This window comes from Eutrema salsugineum, unplaced genomic scaffold (genome assembly GCF_000478725.1).
Source record: "Eutrema salsugineum unplaced genomic scaffold, Eutsalg1_0 scaffold_13, whole genome shotgun sequence".
In the NCBI taxonomy this organism is placed as follows: domain Eukaryota; kingdom Viridiplantae; phylum Streptophyta; class Magnoliopsida; order Brassicales; family Brassicaceae; genus Eutrema; species Eutrema salsugineum.
In genome coordinates this window covers 8,173,079-8,197,971 of record NW_006256885.1, presented here as the reverse complement: position 1 = coordinate 8,197,971, position 24,893 = coordinate 8,173,079, and the positions used below count along the sequence as shown (strand labels likewise).

Here is a 24,893-nt window from a genome sequence, read left to right as displayed (position 1 = left end):
TCATTAATAACTGATGTAAATATTTAAAATATTTACATCAATTAGAATAATTGATATTAATATATGTCAATTGTTTTAAGTGATATTAAATTTTAATCAGTTATTATAAATGATATTAATATTTGTATCAATTATAAATAATTGATGTTAAAAAAACTATTTTGGTATAAATTTTAATTTATTTTTAAAATTTATATAAAATCCCTTTTGTTTTTTTATTAATATAAATATATTTTGTGAACTCTTATACAATAATTAACTAGAATTATTATTAAAAATATTTTTTTTATGTCGAAGATTTTGGTTGAAGTTAATAAAATCATACGATTATTAACAATGATGAGTTTATTTTATAGAGGAACAATTCTCTCCTTTCAAGTTCTCCTAACCGATGTGGGACAGATAAGTTTTGATCCAATTAAATTTAAATATATTAATTGTTTATTCAGTTCTTTGTTGGCATCACTTTTTAATTGCTACAAAATTTGCATTATTTTATTCAAGTGATGCTAATATATACATCAATTATCTAATGATGTAAAATTTGGTTTTGTATCAATATTGTTCAAGTGATGTGATTTAAAATAAATTAGTATCAGTTTTATGCAATCGATGCCATATAAACTAATAATAACATCATTTGTATTAACTGATGTTAATACTGTATAATTTATGTCACTTGTAAATAAATGATTTTAATTAGTATCAATTATTTTTCTGATATAATTTATTTGATGCTATCAACACTTTTTTTTGTAGTGTTATACCAATTACCAAACACCTTAACTATTCACACAATAAACTAAACGATTATACATACTAATCATCAACAAAATATATTCTATAGTTTAAAGAATTGCATAGTGAAATTTTACAAAACTTTATTTTCGTGGTAGGAGAAAAAAGTTAAGCCATTTCAAGGTATTTATACTTGAATTATATAACAAAAAAAAATATAATTCTTGAACAAACTGGTTTTAATTTGTAAACCAAGAAAATAGTTCAAGCACTAATACCACACACAGTCCAACACGTGAAATTACATAAAAGCAAACCTTCTCTTCTGGCACCGAGCTAAAACGTTTTCTGAAAATTAATTAAAAGCAATTAATCAAAGAATTATATAGCGCACTAACGGGCGCAGAAAAAAAAATTAAATATATATCAAAGCACACAACTGGATTTTGAAAGCAAACTACCTCAAAACAAGAGAGTACATATTCCACGTCGCTATCTGAGATTTGGTGGTGTAGAACAATCCTGATTCTGTATACACACATAACATATATAATCTTCAAGTTACTGGTAAGTAGTAAGTACATATATTACTAATTAATCGCTAACATAAACTGCCTGTTTTCTTTCATTTTTTTCGTTAGTGGTTGATTGATATTGCTTGCAGAAAATAATTAAACATTTGAAAGATAAACCGACTCAGACAAACGAAATCGATATGATTTATGTCGAACCGAAAACAGTTATTTAACAAGTAAATTGAATTAAAATGTAGTACCTGAATGTAGCTTGAGGTATGACAAGCACACCGAGAACTTCCAAACTTTTGCATGCGTCTTCTGCTCTAAATTTTGGATCTTTTGGTATATCTACGTATATCTGCCCATGATGATTTGTTTTACAACGAAAACGAAAACAAAACAAAAAAATCCTCAAACGACGACCAAATAAATACACTTAAACGGTTAAACCCTTCGGCTTCAAACCAAGATTACATTCTATTATTATTCATGAATGTGGTGTATAGATGATATATACGCCTATAGTTTCGAAATTATTGTAAAACAAAACAAAAAAACTATCAAATAACTATGATCTTGGTTTTTTTACCCAAAAAAACAAAAAAAAACTATGACCTTGGTTTTACTCCGAATCGTAAATTATTTAACTAGCCTTACTGGTTACCGGTTCAGTTTTGGGTTAAAATTACCAGACGCGAATAATATAGGTAACTCTCCATTTCAAACACTTACGATGTTTGTTTCCACCGCCGTGACGTCCACTCTTAACCGTTCAATCCGGTTCAGTCCTTCTGGTAATGTAGAAAAACAAAAACCAAAATCAATCGGTTAACACATTAAATTTTGAGATTCCGGATAAGATATACCTGCCAAGATCTTGGCCTTCTTGTGATCATCGTCGAGCTTGGCGACGTTTTCATGGAGAGCCACCAATGCCGCAGCGCAGAGCACACCGATCTGTCTCATTCCTCCACCTAATGTTTTCCTTAACCACCTTGCCTGCATTTAAATATTTAAGTACGTGAAGCAAATAATTATTATTATTATTATTTTTAAAAGGCTAGTTAATTCACCGTCTCAATTTGATGCATGGCGACTTACTTTGGTGATGAAACTTTTGCTTCCCACAATTACCGAGCCAACCGGTGCACCTATACCTTTCGACAAACATATCTAGCGGCATCGAAGTGATCACCGGTTTATATTTCAACCGTAAACATTAATGCAAAGACAATATAGTTGAAAGACCCAAAAAAAAAGGAAAAAATCCGTAATGTTACATAGCACAGTTTTGATGAACCATACCGAGACCGAATCTGCGGCTTGAACAATCCTCTTGACCGGTACTCCGAGCGCCTAACCAAGGTCGAAAATATGAAGTTAGAAACTTCAAAGCATTGACACACGTATTTGAGTAAAGAGTTCCGGCAAAAAAATAAATGAACGAACGATTATATTGAAATATTTGTATACTGACAAGAGAAGCGTTGAAGATCCGAGCTCCGTCGATGTGAAGCTTCAAGCCATGTTTCTCGGCTAATTCTCCGACTTTGTCTATATATTCTATAGGCAAGCATCTACCTCCACAACTGCATCAACAAATCCCGGTTCTATCAAAACCACGATGGCATAAAAACAACAAGTAAAGGCTCACCGGAATTTTCAATTGAATTTCACCTATCAAAAGTCTAACCATGGCCGCAATAACCAGCTCTCAAACTTAATATGAATTGAACCCGATAATTTCTAATCTCCTGGCAACTAGGTCAGTGTTTTGTAATCTAAGTGAGCACCACAGTCCTCAAAAGTTTCTGTATATAACCCACTAGTTTTTTTTTTTTTCTTGGGCTAAAGTGAGTGACACAATCTGCAAAAAAATACATTTTAATCAACATAACGTAACATCTCTAACGGCTTTAGTTACTAATAATTTATTGAATTATACGCTTCAAAAAATATTTTTCTTTTTATAACCAAGTCTAAATGAAATCTATATACCACACCTCTACACCTAACATCGATGAGTAGGAAACCACTAGGCTACACTAGTTCTATTACATAAACACACAAAAACAGTATAATATACGCTTTGTTTCTTTACTTAATTAAAAAAAAAACAAAACAAAGACTTACTTTGCTTGAGTGTTCTCAAGACATATAAGCTTAGTAACCGGATAATGAAGATCTCCTTTGGGACTCCTCACGGCAGCCTCAATAGAACCAATCTCCATCGTCCCGTCTTCTTCGTTCTTCACCGTCCTAGGATGCACTCCGCCGAGGCTTGAAACGCCGCCGTTTTCGTATATATGAATGTGAGAGTCATCTCCTCGAATCACTTCACTCCCCCTCTCATCACAATGGACCAATACACTTATCAGATTCCCCATTGTCCCCGACGGAACAAACATGGCCGCCTCTTTTCCGGCGATCTCTGCCACCTCTCTCTCCAAACGCACGGCGGTTGGATCATTTCCCAAAACGTCGTCGTCTACTTCCGCGTTTGCCATCGCTAAACGCATTGACTCCGTTGGCTTAGTCACCGTGTCGGACCGGAGATCAACGGTTCTTATTGTTGGCGTTACCATCCTGGTGTCTAAATAAAAAAAAAAAATTCTTGTTAGAATTGGACTTGAATCAATAATAATAATAGAAAATACTATATATCACTGAGTATTAATCCATCATACCAAGATTTTTCTGTTAGGTTATGCTTTTTTGTTCTTGGTGAAGAGATGTGTTTCGAGCGGCTAAAATAGGAGAGAGAGAGAGAGAGAGAGAGAGAGAGAGAGAGAGAGAGAGAGAGAGAGAGAGAGAGAGAGATATCAAATCGATTACGAAATGAAGTCAGAGAATCTGCGAGAAAGAATATCGGTACAACCAAATAGATGTTAAACGCATAATGCCAAATTGGTAAAGTAAAGTTCGTAAAGTTCCTGCCTAATCTCTTATCTTAATGCAGACAACCTTTTTTGTGTTCTGACGTCTGTAGTATTTTTAATGTATTTTTTCATGTAAATACATAATATTAGTTACGCATATATGGTACTTTTATTAACAAAATGATATGCGAAGAGCCTAGATATGTCATAATGTCATATTTTGAGAAATTCTAATAAATATCTGCATGTTTACGTGATCATGTTTTGAGAAATTTTAATAAATATCTGCATGTTTACTGTATAATAGACTCGATTTTTTAACCCATATGATAATCATATTGGATTAAAATGCATTTATTTTGAAAATCATTTTTAAATTTAAAAGGAACAACCGGTTTAGAATCTAATTAAGCTATTGATATTCTTATTAACGTTCAACGACTTCTATATACTTGATTACGGTATGATCAAATGTCAATTCCACGCATAATAGTGAACTACAGTGAACTGATTATTGCCGATCAAATGATAAAGCCAATAAGAAAATGATATAGTTCTCAATAATGTTGTTTCATATCAATCATCTCTGATTCTCTAAAGAATTAGTATTAAATATATGTCCAACAAATTTAGCTTCTAGATAAATATACGCGTGTATAACCATTATTTATAAGCTTAAAGAAATCGTGAAGACGACAGAAATCACACCACCACAAAAACAAAATTCTAAGGCAACTTTGTCTAAAACCAGGCCTCTTAACAACCTAATTAGATGATCGACAAATAATGCACTAAAGAAATAATGATTTGCTTTACTAAAATAAGCAAATAGCACAATTATTAGCTAGAGTCAGCATGCTACATGCACATTCTATAATGAATCGCCATTTAAGTATAAGAGTTCATCATGAATTTCACTGAAAACTACTTGAAGTCTTACATTATATATTTACATAAAGAATATGACTTTCGTTTATTTTCGTCGTCTATAGATGAAAATAAAGGATTGTTTTACGATAAGGACATGCTGAGAGCATGTTCATCGTCATTTTACTTATATATTTTTTGACTCGTCGAAATATTTGTTTTTTTTTTTAACTGCTGATATATCAACTTATAATGTACAATAAGGATAATACAAATATTTCCTCATCCAAGATGGAGGGATATTAAAAAATAAGATACAGAGGAAACATTTGCCCTTTTTGCGAACTGATCAGCCACACTGTTTCTTTCTCGAATAATTTGTTTATATGCACAGTTTCCATATTTAAAGAATAAATAAATGATACAGTTCGTATGTTATGCACATCAAAGAAATATAAAATTATAAACCGAATTAACACGCGGAGGTATCTAACGTTGCCGTTAGTAGTTAACTGGTCTGTTATTTACTTGCTTGCTTTTTCTTCTCGAAGCTTTGACTCTGACTCCAACGTTTAAAACAGAATACTGTTTAACCTCCTTAAACGGAATATACTCTTTTTAGTATTCTGATTCTCTTCCTCTATAAAAACCCCTCTCTCACGGAATCAGCAGAGAGATACGAAGAAGAAACAACAACGCAGAATATTCCGATGACCGGAGAATTCGAACTTGAAAATAACTACCAGATTTGCGACGAGATCGGCCGAGGACGATTCGGAACAATCACTCGCTGTTTCTCACCGGTGACTAAAGAATTCTACGCATGCAAAACGATCGACAAGCACGCGCTGATCGACGCGCTGGATCGCGAGTGTATAGAGACGGAGCCTAGAATCATGGCGATGCTACCGCCGCATCCGAACATCGTCAGGATCTACGATCTATTCGAAACAGAGGATTCTCTGGCGATCGTCATGGAGTTAGTCGATCCGCCTATGACGATCTACGATCGGCTAATCTCCGCCGGCGGACGGTTATCCGAATCAGAAGCCGCCTCATACGCGAGACAGATCCTCCGTGCGCTAGCTCATTGTCACCGGTGCGGCGTCGTTCATCGGGATGTAAAACCGGACAACGTCTTAATCGATCTCGGAAGCGGCGGCGTTAAGCTCTGCGATTTCGGATCGGCGGTTTGGCTAGGGGGAGAGAATACAGAGACGGCGGAGGGAGTGGTGGGGACACCGTATTACGTGGCGCCGGAGGTTGTGATGGGGAGGAGGTACGACGAGAAGGTGGATATATGGAGCGCCGGCGTTGTGATCTACACGATGCTAGCTGGAGAGCCGCCGTTTAACGGAGAGACGGCGGAACAGATCTTCGAAACGATTATGAGAGGGAATCTGAGGTTTCCACCGAAGAAATTCGGATCGGTGTCAGCAGAAGCCAAGGATCTCTTGAGGAAAATGATATGTCGAGATGTTTCCCGTCGATTTTCCGCAGAGGATGCTCTTCGTAAGTCGTTTCTGCTCTGTTTCAAAATTCAAATTTTCAAAATATTCTTCTAATTCTTTTTCCAAATAGTTTGTTTTTTAAAAAAAAAATTGAAAAAATAAATATTCTTTGTAATTGGAAATTGCAGGTCATGCATGGATGATGAACGTTGGAAACCTCCAAAGCTAATTGAAGCTCTCTAGTTTCGATATGAGTAGAGTTTTCATTAGAGTTAGAGTGGTAATATATAGATGGTGATAGTCAAACGTTGCTGTGATTTAACTATCATGCGGCTTTGGCTTTGGCTTTGGCATTAGAGAAAGTAGCTTGAAAACATTTTGTAACGATTCGGATATAAAAATGATTTTGAGATCATGCGAGTGTCACTTGGGTCCAAATGTAAATTCGATCACCCACAAATTTTTTTAACTGTTAAGGTTGGCAATTCTGGGTAAAATAAAGGGTAAATATTTGGTTGGGCCTATTTAATCGGACTTTGGATATTTGGGCTCATACTATCAAATTCCGGGCCCATTTTAGGTTTTTTTTTTTTTTTGCTTTATAAAATGATGAATCTCATAAAATGACTGAAATTGAATTGTTTCGTCAAAATAAATAATGTCATTTTCCACATTTTCTGCTTGGTAAAAAAAGAAAAAAAAAAATCACATTTTTGTCATTTTAGAAATTACTAATTATAGTCACTAAATAGCACTTGTTTTGTGTTGAATTTTAAACAATTGATCTGAAAATATTAAGCTCTTTTTTTGTTCGCAAGATTTTACATAATTGTCAAAGAACTAGAAAAAGATCATTCCTCCACTTAAAGACAAAGAAATATCTTGGACAAAATGCTCAAAAGAACAAAAAAATATATAACGAATATGCCAACTTGATATCAATCCGGTTAACATCCGGTTGAGTCGGTTAAGGTTGTATGGTTTTTTCTCAATTATTCGAGATAAGGCAATTATACCATCTTCCTCCTCACTCTGCAACACCTCTCACTCACCATGCTTTCTCTCACCGCAAACATTCTCAAATCCTCAATCTTTTCACCATTCACACAATCCACGACCCATGGATTATACACTAACCCGATTACCCGACCCGATAATCCAGCACCCCGTACCCTTACAGTCACCGTCTCCGCATCCCGTAAACCCCAAAACATGATACCCAAAAACCCACCACCGCGACAAAATCTGTATCAACCTTTCCGGCCGCCGGCATCTCCGATACCACCAAAGTTTCGTTCATTAGATTCCGCCGGTAAAGTCGAAATACTCGCCGGTAGGCTGGCTCTCTGGTTCGAGTACGCACCACTCATCTCTTCCCTCTACAGCGAGGGTCTCACTCCTCCCAACATCGAAGAGCTCACCGGAATCTCAAGCATCGAACAGAACCGTCTAATCGTCGGCGCGAAAGTTCGCGACTCAATTGTTGAATCCCTCCATGAGCCGGAGCTCATTGCGGCCTTCGACACCGGCGGCGCAGAGCTTCTCTACGAAATCCGCCTCCTAAGCACCACGCAGCGCGTAGCCGCTGCAACGTACATCATCGATCGCAATTTCGACTCGAAAGGCGCGCAGGATTTGGCGCGAGCCATCAAGGATTATCCTAACCGGCGTGGAGACGTTGGATGGTTAGATTTCGATTACAATCTACCAGGAGATTGTCTCTCATACATGTATTACAGGCAGAGCAGAGAGAACAAGAACCCATCGGAGCAGAGAACCTCGATGCTTCAACAAGCATTGGAGGCTGCAGAATCCGAAAAGGCCAAGAACAAGCTGATCAAGGAGCTGCACGGAGAGAAGGAAGGGGATAAGGAGAAGGAGAAGGAAGAGGAGGTAAAAGCTATTAAAATTCCGGTGGTGAGGCTGAAGTTCGGAGAGGTTGCAGGAGCGAGCTCGGTGGTTGTTTTGCCGGTTTGTAAAGCAGAGGAAGGGGAAAAGAAGATTCTTGAAGCTCCAATGGAGATCAAGGCGGGAGGAGATTTCAAGGTTGTTGAGGCGGAGAAAGGATGGAAGAGATGGGTGGTACTTCCTGCGTGGAAACCAATGGCAGTGATTGGGAAAGGCGGTGTAGCGGTTTCTTTCAGGGATGATAGAAAAGTGTTACCTTGGGACGGAAAAGAGGAGCCTTTACTGGTAGTGGCGGATAGGGAGAGGAATGCAGTGGAGGCTGATGATGGATACTATCTCGTGACGGCTGAGAATGGACTGAAGCTAGAGAAAGGATCCGCGTTGAAGGCGGGAAATGTGAACAAGAGTTTAGGGATGGTTCTTTTGGTGGTGAGGCCACCGAGAGAAGATGATGATGACTGGCAGACGAGTAATGAACACTGGGACTAAATATAGAATCAATACCCATCTCCTGTAATAGATTTATGATCATGTAAAATTTTTGAATAAAGGTGGAAACTTTTTGTTCTAAGACAATCAGAAGAAGCAGAGCAAAGATTTCATTTTTTTTTTTTCCTCAATTTGCTTTCTACTTCCTGTTTAAGTGTTAAAATCATACCAATCACTTTTGTTTTTGAGAGTGTTTTATTAACCGAGCCATTGCTGTGCTCGGCGTTCACCGCTGGATCCCACTGAACGCCTGATGCTCATTTTCTCGTTGGCGTATTTATCCTGAAGACACTCGAATGCAGTAACGTCAAGTTTTCCTGTCACTGATTTGCCTTGCTTCCTACGGAGGTGTTGTTCTCGAACAGAAGCCCAGAGCTTCTCCACTGCTTGTCTCTGCTGTGATGTGAACCTTGACACGTTCTCAAACGCATGTTTCACCAATATGTCTATAACAGTTTGGCACCTGAAAAATGAATCCAATCATTCCTCAATTCCCACTTTTTGACATAATAACAAGTTCAATGGGTACTGTGAATCATGGAAGCAATCTTACCATGGAACTCTGTAACGGCGTGCAGCAATCTCCAGGCATGTAATCAAAGCTTCTCTTTTTGACCTGAGAAATCTCTTATTCTCTGCGGCATCACTATCTTCAGTTGTTCCGGTCGCTAAGTCTTTTCTAATCTTTGTTTTACCATTTTTCTTCCCAGAACTGGGAATCCAGGCATCAAGCCCAAAGGGATCGGACTCGACATCCTCTTGATCTCCAGCTGAAGCAACTTCAGCCAGGTCCTGTGTTGTTTGCCCATCTCCGTTGTCCTTCACAGCCTCTACTTCAAGAGCAGCTGCTTCTACCGTGTCATCTTCCTCAGTTGAGACAGGAAGTTCAGATATAGCCTCCTTTATTCGAGTAGCAGTCTTGGAAAACTAAACAAAAAACCATAACACAGTGACGAGGCAATCTAAAGTCTAAATATTAGCAATTAAAGCGAAACATAGTCTAAAGGTAAGGAATCTGAAAGAAGGTATCTGGAGTATTACCATAAAGCTGTCATCAGTAAAGAGGTCATTAGCCACAACTGCTTTAATTGTCCATATGGTCAACAGATTCTTCTGGCTTTTATCAAGGCACTGAATGAGAGCAAAAGATAGGAACATTCATCAACTATGTTTCCCTTCTGCACATGAAATATAATTTTGTTCAATATCTTTAACCACGAGTTTCTTTGTATGTTTACCTCGGCGACATCCTGAGCTGCAGAAAACAATGCATGAAAGTCTGCTCTAACCAAGCGATCTGTACAAGGAGTTTTTGATGACATGGCAGCATCAAGCATCGCAATGAAGTGGCTGCTTGTTTCTGGCTTCACACTTCCAGCTTGGATTAGCCGTATTGCAAGCTTTGAGGCTTTGGAAAACTTTGAAGGGTTCTTGATGTGAGATGTTATCTTCTGCATCGCTTCTATGACTTGTTCTTCTGATGCATCGGTTGATGTCTTAAACTGTAGACGCTTTTTAGGGGCTGCAACGAAACATTAAAGAAGAGAACTGATCAACTTATCAAATGGGATAACCAAATATCATTTCCTAATGCTTAGACCTAAGACAGTACGGAAGTCATACAATTTGATGGTTCCATGCTTATTGTAAAGAAGAAGTAGCGATAATACATATAAAGATATGTGTACCTTCCTGTTCTGGTTCTGGTTCCGGTGTAGATTCTGCTGGTTTGGACCGCTTTAGTGCACTCTTGAGAACAGGAGGAGCTGCGAGATTTGAGCACTAAATCAGATCAGTAAGAAAACGACGATGTAAAACCAGTGACTAGCTTCTATAGAGAACAACACCAAATTGGGCTCCAGAATCACGGTAAAGCCAATAAACGAGCATAAGGTTCCAGAATGATACAAATTCGATAAGATAAACCATCGGGTACTGATAGATTTTCGGAGAATTAAGCTTACCTGAGACATTGGGTGGAGACTCCGCCGGCTTCGATCGCTTCATCGAACTCTTGAGAACCAGAGTCGGAGCCGAGGAGGAACTTTCATTCTTAAACTCGTCTGGTTTTGAAGAAATTGGCAGCTCTTGCTGTTGAGAAGATGGAGGTGGAAGCCCTTCGAATATATTGTCCGTCATATCTCTCTCTCTCTTTCTCTTTGCTTCGTCGACGGAGAAGAAGACGGTCACGCACGCGTGGGGGAAGCCAGAGCCGGCACCGGGATTGTGTTCGCTTTCTGGGCCTTCTAACAAATATAGTCTCGGATTATTGGCCCAAATAGTTTTCGAGATTTTAAATGTTTTCTCCTCTACGGGAGAGAAAATATACAAATTTCAGTTATACAATGCCGACAAAAAAATATTCAGTTATACAATTTCTATTTCAAACCTATGTTTTTTATTTGCCATACGATTTTGTGTTTGAAATAGGTTTTTCATTTTTTATTTTTAACAAAAGTCTTTTAGTCATAAGCAATATACAGTAGTACTGTATGTTAATATGATAATATCAAATAAGAATATTTTGATCATTACTAGTAAATGCATCAGCTTGACAAAAGATGTTCGGTTTACATCCAAAAGTCCCTTTTGGTCGGCTAAAATAGTAATCCACCTCTAGTTATCACTTTTCTTTTTGTTTGACTCCTCTTAACTGAAAAACAAAGTAAAAAATATTTACGTATGTATATATGGAAGTAAAAAGCTTCTATATGTGGGATAATAAAAGTAAGTATGGTTCAAGGCAATCATTCAACCTACATCATACTACAGTTTCCATTCCTTGTTTTGGTCAGGAAAGTTTCTAAAATTTCAAATTGATTATATATATCTTTTTATGATATTAAATAACAAAATCCATATGACCATATCTAATGTTTTGTAGTTTCTTATAATTAAACTCCTTACCACATATGGCAGACCTTTCAAACTAATCAAAATAGTGACTTACAAGTGTTAACTAAAGTACTCCATTATTCAACTTGTGAAAGAGATTAGACTTGTGAAAGTAAGTAAAAAAATTAGCACGCATATAAAAATCATACATTTGGTACGGTTATTCTACACAATCAATTCATTTTTTGGTTTCATTATTGTGTGTTATGTAGTCCCGAGGAGTTCAACTACCCTTTGGCTTTTTGTCTACCTCAATTAAATTAATCAATAAATAGTGTAATTTTAGCTATATTTATAAATAATGTTTTAGTTGAGAGTTGTTGAGTATATAGAAAAACGAACAGTAAAAAGACTAAATAATCGACTTTTTAAAATTTCGATAATTATGGTATACTTTTGGATGTAATATAATTCATAAACTATACAGTATATATTTAAAGAAATAAAGATCTGCATACAAGGCGATTAACCTCTACTTTAGTTTAGACCATGCATGAATAATCTAATAAGGAGGGGGCAGGAAAGATATATTGGTTACTATTGCCATTTTTTTCTTTTCTTTTTTTTGTAACAATTACTTTTGCCGTGTTAAGGTTGAGTCATAGAAATATTGTTAGATATTATATTGAGAATTAACTAAATTTATTTGGCTACAACTAGTAGAATATATCGAGTAAATTATCATAAATCCCTTGTGTGTCATTGTATATATTCGGTTTCATAGGTTTAAATATTATAATTTCGATCCAGTGCATACTGCGTAGATATTATATTATATTGTTTTATCGGAAAAACCTTATGATTCAACTTTCAAAATAAAAATATTGTAGTTGAAAAACGATCGTGCGCCCCATTTGTTCAACCTCGGCGCTCGACCCCACACATCAATTATAACGCTAACTTAAAAAAGACAAAATATAAAATGGCAGTTTAAATAAAATTATCTTAACCAATTAAAAAATTAATGTCAGAATACGGTGGGAACTGATTAATTAGAAACGTATGTGTTTAACGATCTTCACACGCAGAGCCGTACTTTGCCTTCGACCACCAAAATTTGTTCTAGTTTTAAGTGTCATATTTTTTTATAACTTTAACCAAATATATAAAATACATGATTTTGTTTGTTATATATAGTAGAAGAACATTATATAGTTATATATAAATGTTTGAGACCTACAACAACAATAAAGGTATTTTGATGTTTAAAATTTCATTTTGTTTTAAGAAACTATAATAGTATTAACATAAAATAAACTATAAATAGAAATACATATTTAAACATATAAAAAACATGTTTTATGATTTGCTTTAAGCCTCCATAAAGCTAGACACGGCACTGTTCACACGGTTTAAGTTTTATTTATAGTCATGGCTTAGATGTTAGAAGTTAAAACCAGGTAATGTGAAGTAATTCATTTACGTTTGACCCCAAAAAAAAAGTGAAGTAATTCATTTTACATTTCTATTTATACTAAACTGGTCATAAGGAGTTAGTCTTGAGTCTATTAACATTTTTTTTGTCGAAGACTCAAGTGATGATAATTATCGTTTTACAAAAACAATGTCATTAAAATATTTTGTAATATAATACCTATATCCTATTTGTAATATGACTTTGTATTAAATATAATTATGTCCCTCTCTGAAGCCTTGGTTTGGGTGATTTGTTTTTTAAACTATCTTGTATAGACGCTTATACGTATATATGCACGTATAATATTAATATCTACATATGCTTCCACTTATTTTATAAGTTAGCTTGCATTACATCTTTTCTCTTTCTTGCTTAGTATCATTCTTTGTCGTGTTCTTTTAATTAACCTTTTGTGTTTCTCACAACACAAAAACTTGTAAAAGTGTTTTAAAATCAAGATCTTAAAAATCTTATCTCCTCTAGGATTGTTCATCTTCTTGATCCAAAAAATAACTTATATTTCTTAGGGCTTCACTTCTTAGAATAGATAATCAGATACTAACGTCTTTTAATGGCGAATCCATGGTGGACAGGACAAGTGAATCTCTCCGGCCTCGAAACGACGCCGAGTTCTTCTCAGTTAAAGAAACCAGATCTCCACATCTCCATGAACATGGCCATGGACTCAGGTCATAACAACCATCATCACCACCAAGAAGTCGACAACAACAACAACGATGACGATAGAGACAACTTGAGCGGCGACGAGCACGAGCCACGTGAAGGAGCCGTGGAAGCTCCCACGCGCCGTCCACGTGGACGTCCTGCTGGTTCCAAGAACAAACCAAAGCCACCGATTTTCGTCACGCGCGATTCCCCAAACGCTCTCAAGAGCCATGTCATGGAGATCGCTAGTGGTACTGACGTCATCGAAACCCTAGCCACTTTCGCGAGGCGGCGTCAACGTGGCATCTGCATCTTAAGCGGTAACGGCACGGTGGCTAACGTCACTCTTCGTCAACCCTCTTCGGCCGCGGTTGCCGCAGCCCCTGGTGGTGCTGCGGTTTTGGCTTTACAAGGGAGGTTTGAGATTCTTTCTTTGACCGGTTCTTTCTTGCCTGGACCGGCTCCCCCTGGATCCACCGGTTTAACGATTTACTTAGCCGGTGGTCAAGGTCAGGTTGTTGGAGGAAGCGTGGTGGGGCCGTTGATGGCGGCTGGTCCGGTGATGCTAATCGCGGCCACGTTTTCTAACGCGACTTACGAGAGATTGCCCTTGGAGGAGGAAGACGCGGCTGAGAGAGGCGGCGGTGGAAGCGGGGGAGGAGTAGTTCCTGGACAGCTCGGAGGCGGAGGTTCACCGCTGAGTAGCGGTGGCGGTGGAGGCGACGGAAATCAAGGACTTCCGGTGTACAATATGCCCGGAAATCTTGTTTCTAATGGTGGTGGAGGCGGTGGAGGAGGACAGATGAGCGGCCAAGAAGCTTATGGTTGGGCTCAAGCTAGGTCAGGATTTTAATGTACGTTGAAATGTCTTTTTTTTTTTTTTATATCTTTGATTTACAGAAGTTAACAATAAGAATTATGATGATGTTCATTATGAGTATGTTGATGAAACTAGTCTGTTGCTAGTTGCTTCTAGTGAGCTATATAGTGTGTGGGTACATTATATTATGTTCTCTCTTAACTATGATTATTATTGCTAAATTTCACTTGTGTTTTTATCATCTTTTATTAAATCTCTTAGTTAGAATCTTCATTTTTTATAACGAAGTTATGTGTGCATATGTATATACTATGAGTGATCCTCGTTAAATTTAAACTTCTTATATATCTATATATATTTTCTTCCATATATGATTAGCATTATACAGTATATATACTTAATGTGCGCATGCATTTATTGGGTATTACAAGCCTTACACTCACCTAAGTTGGTTTTATATTTTTTGCCACAGTTTATTCAAGAAATGATTAATTAATAAAAATGAAAATAAAAACAACAATATGCATGCATATATCATCTAACTCGATTACGAGCAACACGATGTGCACGTATAAGCATTGTTTAAGCTATAATGGATATGCAAACAATTTAATTAGTTCGGTTATGATCTTTTGGTGCAGTTCGGTGATTTGAGTGGTTTACTTAATTCACCTAAATTGAATATCATTTCCAAAGACATAAACAAAAAATCATTTGTAGATAAATATAAACAATATGCATAAATTCAGATTAGTATATTCTCTTAGCATGTAATCTTCATTAAATTATGCTCTAGTGGAAAATATGATGTATCCAACAAATTAAAAAATGATATACTTTACCTAATAAGTTTTTTTGCCAAAAGTTATATTCAAAAGACAATAAATTTTCTAATTCATTATATTATTAAAATGTATATGCATGTGTTTATGGAAAATCAAACCCCCTGGATTGAAACCTCAGCTTATAAATGAATGGTTTTGTGAATCTGCAACGGTCAAATATATACAAAGAAGCGATAGTCAACCTCAACAAATAAGTATATAACTAAATCAATCAACTAAAAAAAGTGAATTGTTATATTCATAACAGTTCAGCTATATACCAATTTTTGTTTCTTTTCTTTAAATACAAATGTGTGTGCGTGTCCATATATTTATAATCCCCCTTGCTGAAAGCTTATAAGTGTCGTCATTTACCCATATTTTTATTAGGCTTTCTTGACCATCTTTTAATTAAAAAACGATAAACAAAAGTATGAGATAAAGGAGCCTATTCACATGGTACCACATGCGTTCCTCTTGCAAAACGCAAACCCTAATGACATGTTAATTATATATTCATATTATCATATATATATATATATATATCCGTACTTTCTCAACCAGAAATGCATAGTACAAAAAAATGATTAGAGTGCTTTTGAATGTTGAATTATTCATAGTTCCCTTTATTTATGTGTGTATAGACTAACGATTTATCAAGATCCAAGTAGTCAAGAACATAAATAACATATGATAAATGACTTATCTTGTGCTTTTCTTTATTACAATTAACATATATGGATATGTAGCTTCTTATATTTATATGTCAAAACCAAACTATAATGTTTAATATTATGGTTTGACAAATTTACATACAAAAATTAATGAAAGTTCAGACATAAAGCCGTATTCAAGTTTAAGTCTAACAAAGTTAGCAGTTTTCTCTAAATACATGAATTACTGCATTTCATGAGTAATTTACACGGATGATTGCTATCAATAAAATTATTTACCCAAATGTTTCTTGTGATTATTTACCCAAGTAAAAATTGAAAAGGTATTGTGTACAAAAAAATAATCATCGTTTCTTGTGATATTTTTTTCAAAAAGGGAAGCCCTAGTTAAACCGCACTCAAAAGACAATAATAGTTAATTAGAAAAGCCTAAAACTTGAGCAATTAACAAATAATACTTTGAAAAGGAATCCATAAACTATCATTATTAAAAGTATAACAAAGACCACAAGATAAAGCCTTACACGGGGTCCCAAGAAAAACTATTATATCAAAAGATTAAAGAAATATTAGTACGCCGAGGTCCTGCTTCATCTCTATTTCCTGTTTTCTTTTTCCTTCTAATTCCCTCTAATTTTAATTAAATAATTATCTTTCATAGACACATAGATGATGGTCCTCACTTAAAATAACACTCAGTGATAATGCGTAGGTCGTGATGCATCTAATGTTATACATCGTGAGCAGTTTCTTTTCTTCCTTTTTACTGTAATTTATAAATATGTTGATCGTAGACAAAAACAAAGATTAGAAATATATTGATAATCATTATCAATTACTGCCTACTGTTTTTTATGTGTATATATATATATATATGGTAAATTTTCAGAATAACAATGGAGAGAGGAACTTAATCATATTTTATTGTCTATTATATCATATTCTAAATTAATGATATCAACTTTTATCGTCTATAATTTGGCTAGAACATGCATTCTTAATACTTTCACATTACTTTATTCTTTCGAAATATAATTTGTTAATTGCTTGAAAGAAAGGAGATTGAAATAAAGATAAAAAATAGATAGAATTGGGATTCTTTCGAAATATACACTTTCATATTACTTTATTCTTTCGAAATATAATTTGTTAATTGTTTGAAAGAAACGAGATTGAAAAAAAAAAAAAAATAGATAGAATTGGGATTCTTTTGTCGTTGTTTATAGTATTAGCCAATCCATATAATAGTATATATCTATATATATATATATTTTTCGTCCATATAATAGTATATTTAATAATCGAACATCATATTTGTCGAATATACTAATATATAGCGTTACGTGATGTTTCTTCTTAAGCCTACACAAAGCATTAAATAACACTAACTTTGGTAGTCGTATAAGAAAAATAATTAAAATATGCAGTATTTAACAATCAAACGCTTGGTGTGGTGGTCTAAACTCGCTGAAGTGAGTGTTAAGTGTAAAATAATAATTTGCTTACAGAAAAATAATAATAGTTAAAAAATGTTAATGACTCAAAATATTTATTAAAAAACAATAAGAAATATTTAATTACGTTGACAAAAATATAGATTTAATTTAGTACGTAGTTCTTTCTTCTTCGTTGACAAAACCATATTCCAGATCTTGACAAAAACTTGAAAGTTGAACCATTCAGTCCTGAAAACAGTAAATTATAACAGTAGAGGTGATACAATTAAAAACGATGAATTTTGACATAACATGATCAATTTCGTAACGATGTGAAAAATTATGTTTTAAAGAGAATTACTCAAGACTAATCTATAAAATTAAGTGTGGAGTATTTAATATAATAAATTTATATTATTGTTCGCTTAAAATGCGAAGCATTACGTATAAAAAGTTTGGGACCAAAAGGTCCAAAACCAACCTTTTCATCATCGTAGAACAGAGACAATAACAACAACAAAAAACACGTCCCCAATAGTTGTTTCCTTTGCTTCACATTTTCAAAGAATCCTCTCACTCTGGCTTCCATCATTTCTTGATTTCCTCAGATTCTTGATTCTTTTTCAAGGTTCTCAATTCTTGCTTCTTCTATGAGCTCGCTTCACTTCACTCGCTTGCGCTCTGTAAAGCCCGTCTAAGCTCAGAAGCCATAACATGCAAAAGAACAGGTTTCTGAATCATACCATTCATCCCCATTTGCAAACACCTCTCCCTAACATGATCTTCAGTACTCGCAGTTAAAGCTATAATCAATGGCCAATGATGTCCACAAAACTTCCTTATCTTCATCGCTACTTCAAAACCATCCATCTCTGGCATCTGCAGATCCAGAATCACAACCCTATACGACATTTTAACATTCGACAACGCACTCAAACACTCGAATCCAGACGATACAGCTGTCACTTCGCACCCGAGTTTCTCCAGAAGCCTCTTGGTTACGGTTCTGTTCACGTCATCATCGTCTGCTAGAGTGATTCTTAGACCACGGAGGATCGAGTTTGAATTCGGATGCTGAAGCTCTGGAGCATTTCCTGCTAATATTGATCTTCTAATTGAAGGCCTTGTCTGAAACCTCAGAACTAGTTGCATACTCTGTGTTTGTCCATGCGATTTCGGTGATATCCATATGTTTCCTTGCATCATCTGCATACAAATATTCACAATCACACACACACATAAATAAACCGATCCGGTTTCATTTTTGTTCATATCCGAACGAGCCATATCTAACAAAAAGAAAGAAACAGAGATTTTGATGAGACCTGTGCAAGTTTTCTACACATGCCTAAGCTCAAGCCTTCCTTGATTCCATTGCTGTGATACCTCCTGTTCGGAATATGTCTCATTGCCATAGCCGAGGCATCCAATGGAGGATTCTGAATCTCATTAATCTCAACTTCAAACTTAACACCGAGAGAATCCTCCGACAAATGCGATTTCCACATTCCAGTCTCTCTTTTGTTCTTGTCCTGACTACTTCCAGTACCTTCAGAGATAACCCGGAACGTGACGATTTTGCCTCCATCAGTCATATCCAAGATATACCCAAGCATATACATCACAAGCTGAAACGTTCTCTTTTCATCTCCCACTACTAAGTTAGGCAAACGCGTTTGAACATCCATCTCAAAACCGTAGCCTTTATAAACGCTCAAGCATTTTGCGACGCAAGCGGCTTCTCTTATCAACGAATGAAGCTGAAACCTTTTTACCTCTAATGGAGATTTCCCGTTATCTTTAGGCGAAATGTCAATCACGTCGTTGATCAAAGCCGAAAGGACCGTGCTTGTCTTCATGAGTGCATCAACTATGATTTTCTGGTCAAGACTCATACTTTCCGATTGAAACATGGAAAGAAGACCGAGAATTGTGTGCATCGGTCTCCTCATTCCATGACTCATCACTTTCTGGCAAGTGTTCCTCGCTTGACTCGCCATCATCGCGTTCTGCTTAGCTCGAAGCAAAGCTCGGTTTTGAATACCTAGTTTCTCTCTCATCAACTGCGACTCTTCGAGAACCGATGCGTGAGAGAGAGCAACCGCTACCTGATCAGCAACAACTTCAGCTATCTCGATCTCTTTATCGGTCCAAACCCGTGAATTCGCATTAGGAAGTACCAAAACCATGATAGCATAGGAAGTATCAACAAACTCAGGAGTGCCTCCTTTGAAATTTGATCCGTGAAGCATTGGCATACGAATCGCAGCAACCGGACCAAACTCTTCTGAACCGCGACAACCGCTGCTCTCGATCGCAAGAACAGAGTTTTTCTTCAAAATCGCAACTACTTTTGCTTCCCTAACCTGAACAACATCAGGATCGTTAATCGGGATCACCCTGAAACTCCTCATCGAATTCGCTCTTAGCTCATGAGTCAGATGCATCTCGGTTCTGTTTTCGTTAGGCATCCAAACTGCAGAGTTCTGTAAATCAAGAATCTTGGATAGTTCGACGAGAGTAGTCCGGAGAATCATGTGCTTATCGAGCGATTTCCTGATTTCCCGAGTAAGCATTCTCACCTGAACACTCATTTCCTTCTGCCTCTTCATCAATCCAACCTCTTCGTTAAGCTCCAACACATTCTGCTTCAAATAAAGCTCTCTAACTTTCCATTTCAACAGCAGAGGAATCAAAGTCAAGAGCGTGATCGCCGTGGCGCACGAGACAAGAGCCGTGAGGAATTTGAAGATGGTGAGCCATAGCATCAACTGAAACGAATGTGGTCCGTAGTATGTCCAAGCGTTTAGCAAATGAGTCATACCACAGAGGACGATAAAGGCGATGAATTGAACAAGAACCCATTTGAAAGGAACGTTGGAGAAGCTAATGAAATAGAGAAGCTCGAGAGGTATTGAGAAATAGGCAATGGCGATTAAGAGATCACTCACTCTTTGACATTCTAGGATCGTGTGGACACTTAAGAACCCTTCGTCGTCACAGTTACAGCTCACGTAATCGTTATCTCCAGAAACCAGAGCCAGAAGAGCAAACAGAAGCAATCCAAGACCTAAAGATCTTAACATCTTTACACAAATCTTAAACCCTAATCGAATCCACACTCAGCCTCAGGCTTAACCAGTCGAGATCCAATGAACCAATAAGTAACCGACTTCGTACTCATAGATTTCCACAACGCGTAGACACCAATGAGATTAAACAACTCCAAACCCGCATACCCAGAAGAAGAAGAAAAGGAATCAAGATCTATGTTCCTCGATATTCGTAGTGAGAAAAGAAACCGACTGAATATTTTGTTTTTTCCGGGAAAATCCAGAGGAGGGGTAATCAGAAAATGAAGCCGAGATTCAAGCCAATGGAATAAACTAAAAAAGGACACACCTTTCGAATCTAGAAGGGGAAATAAGAAAGACCCGTCTCAATGAAACACGATTTGCATCGACGAAATCTATCGGGTCAATCCGACGTATTTTTTACAGAAGACGAGAAACAGAACCGATGAGGAAGAGAAGAAACCGAGTATTGTCGTGAGGCGTGGCAGATCTTTTCCGGGAGTTTCAGTTGCGCGTTGCGGATATTCAGACTTGTCAGCAACTATTCAAAGTTTTTAAAGACAAAAGCGGCAGACTTTGAGCTTAAGCAATTTCCGGAGAAGTTGCTTAATAAAAATGGTGCTTCACTGAAACATAAATATATCAACAAATAAATTTGCCAAAAATAATTAAAAAACTTACAAGTTGACTCAAAAGTAACCACACTTGTGACTTGTGAGCCAACAAAATTACAAAATATCGAGGAAACAAATTTACAAAACCACTCCAAATTAGTTAGTTATTGTTTTGTCCAAATAACGCTAGTTCGAGCTGTCTACTAGATAAGATGAGTTATATGAATAATTGATAAAAATAGAAACCAAACAAACAAAGTGTATATATTCATAAAAGAGCATTTCCTTTTTAAGTAACAAAAACAAAACAAAAAAATGATATAAATATAGGAAAAGAAAAGAGTTAAAAAAAAGAAGAAAAGGAATGTAATGAAAGAGAAGCAGAATCAGCTGTTACTGAAAGAAAAAGGCTGTGGAGTTTATATATAATACACCGTAACCAAGAAGAACAAAAGCATTACTCAACTTCCGTCTCTGATGAAAACCCTTAGAGACAAGATTCCGTCTTTCAAGTCCTCTCTCAGTTTAGATTCTTGCTCGGGGCATCGGTTTCTAATGTGGATCTAACTCTAAACACGTCTTTGGAAGCTTGGTATCGATGCTAATCCGGCATTTGCTGCTCGTAGTCTCCATTCTCCGACGACCCATGTCCCATCCGTCCTGCACAAGATTACATCCATGAGGGTTTCAAGCCATATTATCCCAGAGGAGAAAGCTTTAGGCTTTAGCTTGCTTTTCCCCCTCAGTACTCAATCTCTACCAGTACTTAGTATTTGGTTTAACCACCTTCCGGTGCAATTCTGATCTGTTGTTGTTTGAATTTTGTTTTTATTGAACTTTGATGGAAAAGACGACACCTTTTTAAGAAAGTTTTGAGCTTTATTTACCTGACAAATCATACCCACCACCACCTCTACCATCATGACCACTGTTGCCTCCTCCCCATTCAGATGGCCGAGAATGTGTCATGTGCATTCCCTGCGGCGCTTGCATCATGAAATGTTGAGGTCCACCCATACCGGTTTGTTGATGATGCTGCTCATTGTTTCCCCTCATTGGATTTCTTCCCGAAGATTCAATAACAGATCGGAAACCCATGCCAAGCAACGGTCCAGTGCTTGATGGAGAAGTTAACCGGCTTCCGCTATTAGAAGCATCCCCTTTCCCACCACTTCCGGAGGCATCCTTCTTTCTATCAAGCTGAAACGTACCAAGAATCACCTGTTTTTGCACAAATATGAGGGTGATCAATTGAAGCCAGAACTTATCAGTATAACCCGAGCAGCTGTGTAAGATTGTTGGAAACATTAATACAAAAAGGGACACATGCATCTACTACATATGCAAGTTGCAACTATGACACAACAAGATTTTACCTGAACCGGGCCAGCAGCTGTCAAGTGGGTCCCGATTGCTCCTCCGATGATCTGACCATCCGAACTAGATAAAGAAACGCTAAGGCCGCCGGTTTTACCACCTTGTTCGGCCCGGATAAATGATCCGGATAGTGAGATAATCTCGTACTGACCCTGAAATAATATCGAAATTCTGAAGCAAGTCTAACAACTATATGCCAACTTCAAAGAAAGCGTCTCAATTAATAATCTTTTAGCTTTCACAGCACAGAGAAGATCAGGAAGAAAGAAAGACACAACAACGAGGCGAGATCGAGTACAAATTTACGGCAAAGAGAAAATTAAATCACCTCATATGATATGTTGCCTCCTGATGTAGCTGGCTGACGCAAGGATGCATTTGATATGGTGCCTGATGCAGAAAGAACGCATAGTTCATGCTTGCTTTGGCGTGCAAGCATCACAATTTTCTGAGCCACATCCTGTCAGAATCACCCAGAAAAGCGTTAAGATTCCTTTCCAATTTGCATTCGCATCAATGACAAAAAAAAAAAAGTATATTTCATAGATAATCCTTTACTGGAATCAGTTCGACATTAAAAGAAATGCTAGATTGTGTCTTAACCAAAGAATCTTTAAGAGATAAGGATCTTGAGTGTAAAAAAGAACACGACATACCTCACCAGGAGCTATATTAACGATATGCGGAGTAAAGCTTTGCCCAGTTTTCCCTGCACCCAAAAAAAAAAGAACCTTTTTGTTAAGCTCAGAGTCTAACACCAATTCCAGAGAATCTCACTTGATAAAATACTCAAATTGAATCAATTTCATCGGAAAAAAAAAACAAATGGCCATCAATTAGATAGACAAACACCAGAAGGCTGATTAAGTATTAAAACAAGTATCTATCAGTAAGAGATGCGTTGTGCTATAAAATCAAGTATGGAAATTTGAGATGAAATTTACAGAGTTACATAATGCAATTGCACACAATATACGTCCCAAATGATACCTACGATTTCAGCAGCTAAATTATCAGAATAAAGAACATGGGATCAAAAATTCACCAGAAAGTCGGAAACTTTGACATCAAATTAGGAGAAACAGGAAAAAAAGGCTTTCATCGGAAAGAGTAGCTCACCGACAGAACCAAGCTGAGATTTCTTCGATGAGCCGGAAATAGACGATGCCGTACCTCCGGCTGCAGCCGCCTGCTCTCTCCTCTCCTTAGCAGAGGAGCTGCTCGCAGAAGACGCCATTTTCTTAGCCGCTAGGGCTTGCTCTGGCGTCACATACTTTCTCGGACGACCTCTCTTCCTCTTTAACGGCTCCATCGGCGCCGTCACCGCCGAGGAAGGTACTGAGTGAGGGAACACCGAGACGGAGGACGACCCATCGTTAGGCTGCGGCTGCTGCGGCTGCTGCGGCGGAAAAAGGCCATTGTTGGAAGATGAAACGGCGTTTCCGGTTGAGGCGGTGGTTGATATGGTGGTTGGGTGGTGGTGTTGAAGGTGGTGGTGGTGGTTCTGGAAGTAAGGAGAACTGAGAGGTTGCTGCTGCTGCTGTTGTTGCTGTTGTTGGTGGTGGTGGCTTTCGTTAGGTTCCATTTCTTTTTAGAGAGAGAGAAAAAAAAACTCTAGAGAGAGAGAATTAGGGATTTTTTTTCATTTTCTTTTTCATTTTTTTTTGTTTCTTTAGGGGTTTTGTTATTGTATTAGCTTTTTCGTTTTCCCTCTTGCTTCTTTAAACAGGAGATATCATTAAAAAGAAGAAGACGAGATGGAATCCTGGCCGTTGGATCTAGATTTGACGATAACTATTTGACTTTCTGTGGATTTTTATTTTTTTTTAGTGTAAAAGCAACTCTTCGTTTGCCCTTTTCTCTATCTTTTTTTTTTGCTTTTCGAGGAAACAGAAAATTTAATTTTTTCAGAGGGAAACGAAAGATCACCTTCTCAGTTTCAGAGTTTTGTAGTCATTTAGTGACACGTCAGAATAATAATTCTTAAATGTATACTTTCCGACATGATGTTCAAAAAAAAAAATTAGTTTCCGACAAATAGAAAATGTATACAGTATACTGTATATTTTGACATGGGAAATAGAGTGTTTCATCGTTTTTTTATTATACACTCTGACATTTTGTTTTTCTTTATAATCAGTTTGTTTTTTTTTGTGAGTGATCACAAAATGTTAAAGCAGTTTTTCTCCTAAAGTTTTACTTCTACTCTTTGAAGGTTTTGGCAAAAGAAACCTATTTCTTCACTC

The 24,893-nt window shown here is 36.8% G+C and overlaps 7 protein-coding genes across 7 annotated transcripts; 3 read left to right on the top strand and 4 right to left on the bottom strand.

Moving 5' to 3' along the window:
• Window positions 1–901: 901 nt before the first annotated feature.
• Window positions 902–4,074, bottom strand: LOC18024328 (probable low-specificity L-threonine aldolase 2). The gene is made up of 10 exons (XM_006408119.2): window positions 3,944–4,074; window positions 3,390–3,849; window positions 2,734–2,845; window positions 2,562–2,612; window positions 2,358–2,429; window positions 2,123–2,255; window positions 1,989–2,047; window positions 1,514–1,614; window positions 1,200–1,266; window positions 902–1,086 (listed from the first exon to the last, which is right to left on the bottom strand). The coding sequence occupies exons 2-10, from the start codon at window positions 3,839–3,841 to the stop codon at window positions 1,075–1,077; spliced, it is 1,059 nt and encodes a 352-aa protein (XP_006408182.1). The 5' UTR covers window positions 3,842–3,849; window positions 3,944–4,074; the 3' UTR covers window positions 902–1,074.
• Window positions 4,075–5,693: 1,619 nt separating this feature from the next.
• LOC18024327 (phosphoenolpyruvate carboxylase kinase 2) lies at window positions 5,694–6,863 on the top strand. The gene is made up of 2 exons (XM_006408118.2): window positions 5,694–6,514; window positions 6,642–6,863. The coding sequence occupies exons 1-2, from the start codon at window positions 5,713–5,715 to the stop codon at window positions 6,680–6,682; spliced, it is 843 nt and encodes a 280-aa protein (XP_006408181.1). The 5' UTR covers window positions 5,694–5,712; the 3' UTR covers window positions 6,683–6,863.
• Window positions 6,864–7,414: 551 nt separating this feature from the next.
• Window positions 7,415–8,937, top strand: LOC18024326 (rubisco accumulation factor 1.2, chloroplastic). The gene has a single exon (XM_006408117.2). It carries the CDS (start codon window positions 7,507–7,509, stop codon window positions 8,848–8,850), a length of 1,344 nt encoding a protein of 447 aa, XP_006408180.1. The 5' UTR covers window positions 7,415–7,506; the 3' UTR covers window positions 8,851–8,937.
• Window positions 8,938–9,043: 106 nt separating this feature from the next.
• LOC18024325 lies at window positions 9,044–11,061 on the bottom strand. Its single transcript, XM_006408116.2, has 6 exons — window positions 10,815–11,061; window positions 10,539–10,616; window positions 10,089–10,372; window positions 9,892–9,981; window positions 9,404–9,777; window positions 9,044–9,313 (listed from the first exon to the last, which is right to left on the bottom strand). Exons 1-6 carry the CDS (start codon window positions 10,987–10,989, stop codon window positions 9,049–9,051), a joined length of 1,266 nt encoding a protein of 421 aa, XP_006408179.1. The 5' UTR covers window positions 10,990–11,061; the 3' UTR covers window positions 9,044–9,048.
• Window positions 11,062–13,695: 2,634 nt separating this feature from the next.
• LOC18024324 (AT-hook motif nuclear-localized protein 19) lies at window positions 13,696–14,681 on the top strand. The gene has a single exon (XM_006408115.2). It carries the CDS (start codon window positions 13,734–13,736, stop codon window positions 14,679–14,681), a length of 948 nt encoding a protein of 315 aa, XP_006408178.1. The 5' UTR covers window positions 13,696–13,733.
• A 3,295-nt stretch (window positions 14,682–17,976) lies between these two features.
• Window positions 17,977–21,246, bottom strand: LOC18024323 (protein EIN4). The gene is made up of 2 exons (XM_006408114.2): window positions 18,908–21,246; window positions 17,977–18,788 (listed from the first exon to the last, which is right to left on the bottom strand). The coding sequence occupies exons 1-2, from the start codon at window positions 20,666–20,668 to the stop codon at window positions 18,249–18,251; spliced, it is 2,301 nt and encodes a 766-aa protein (XP_006408177.1). The 5' UTR covers window positions 20,669–21,246; the 3' UTR covers window positions 17,977–18,248.
• Window positions 21,247–21,489: 243 nt separating this feature from the next.
• On the bottom strand, window positions 21,490–24,330 carry LOC18024322 (AT-hook motif nuclear-localized protein 14). The gene is made up of 6 exons (XM_006408113.2): window positions 23,767–24,330; window positions 23,304–23,356; window positions 22,976–23,107; window positions 22,647–22,799; window positions 22,158–22,491; window positions 21,490–21,930 (listed from the first exon to the last, which is right to left on the bottom strand). The coding sequence occupies exons 1-6, from the start codon at window positions 24,230–24,232 to the stop codon at window positions 21,872–21,874; spliced, it is 1,197 nt and encodes a 398-aa protein (XP_006408176.1). The 5' UTR covers window positions 24,233–24,330; the 3' UTR covers window positions 21,490–21,871.
• Window positions 24,331–24,893: the final 563 nt, after the last annotated feature.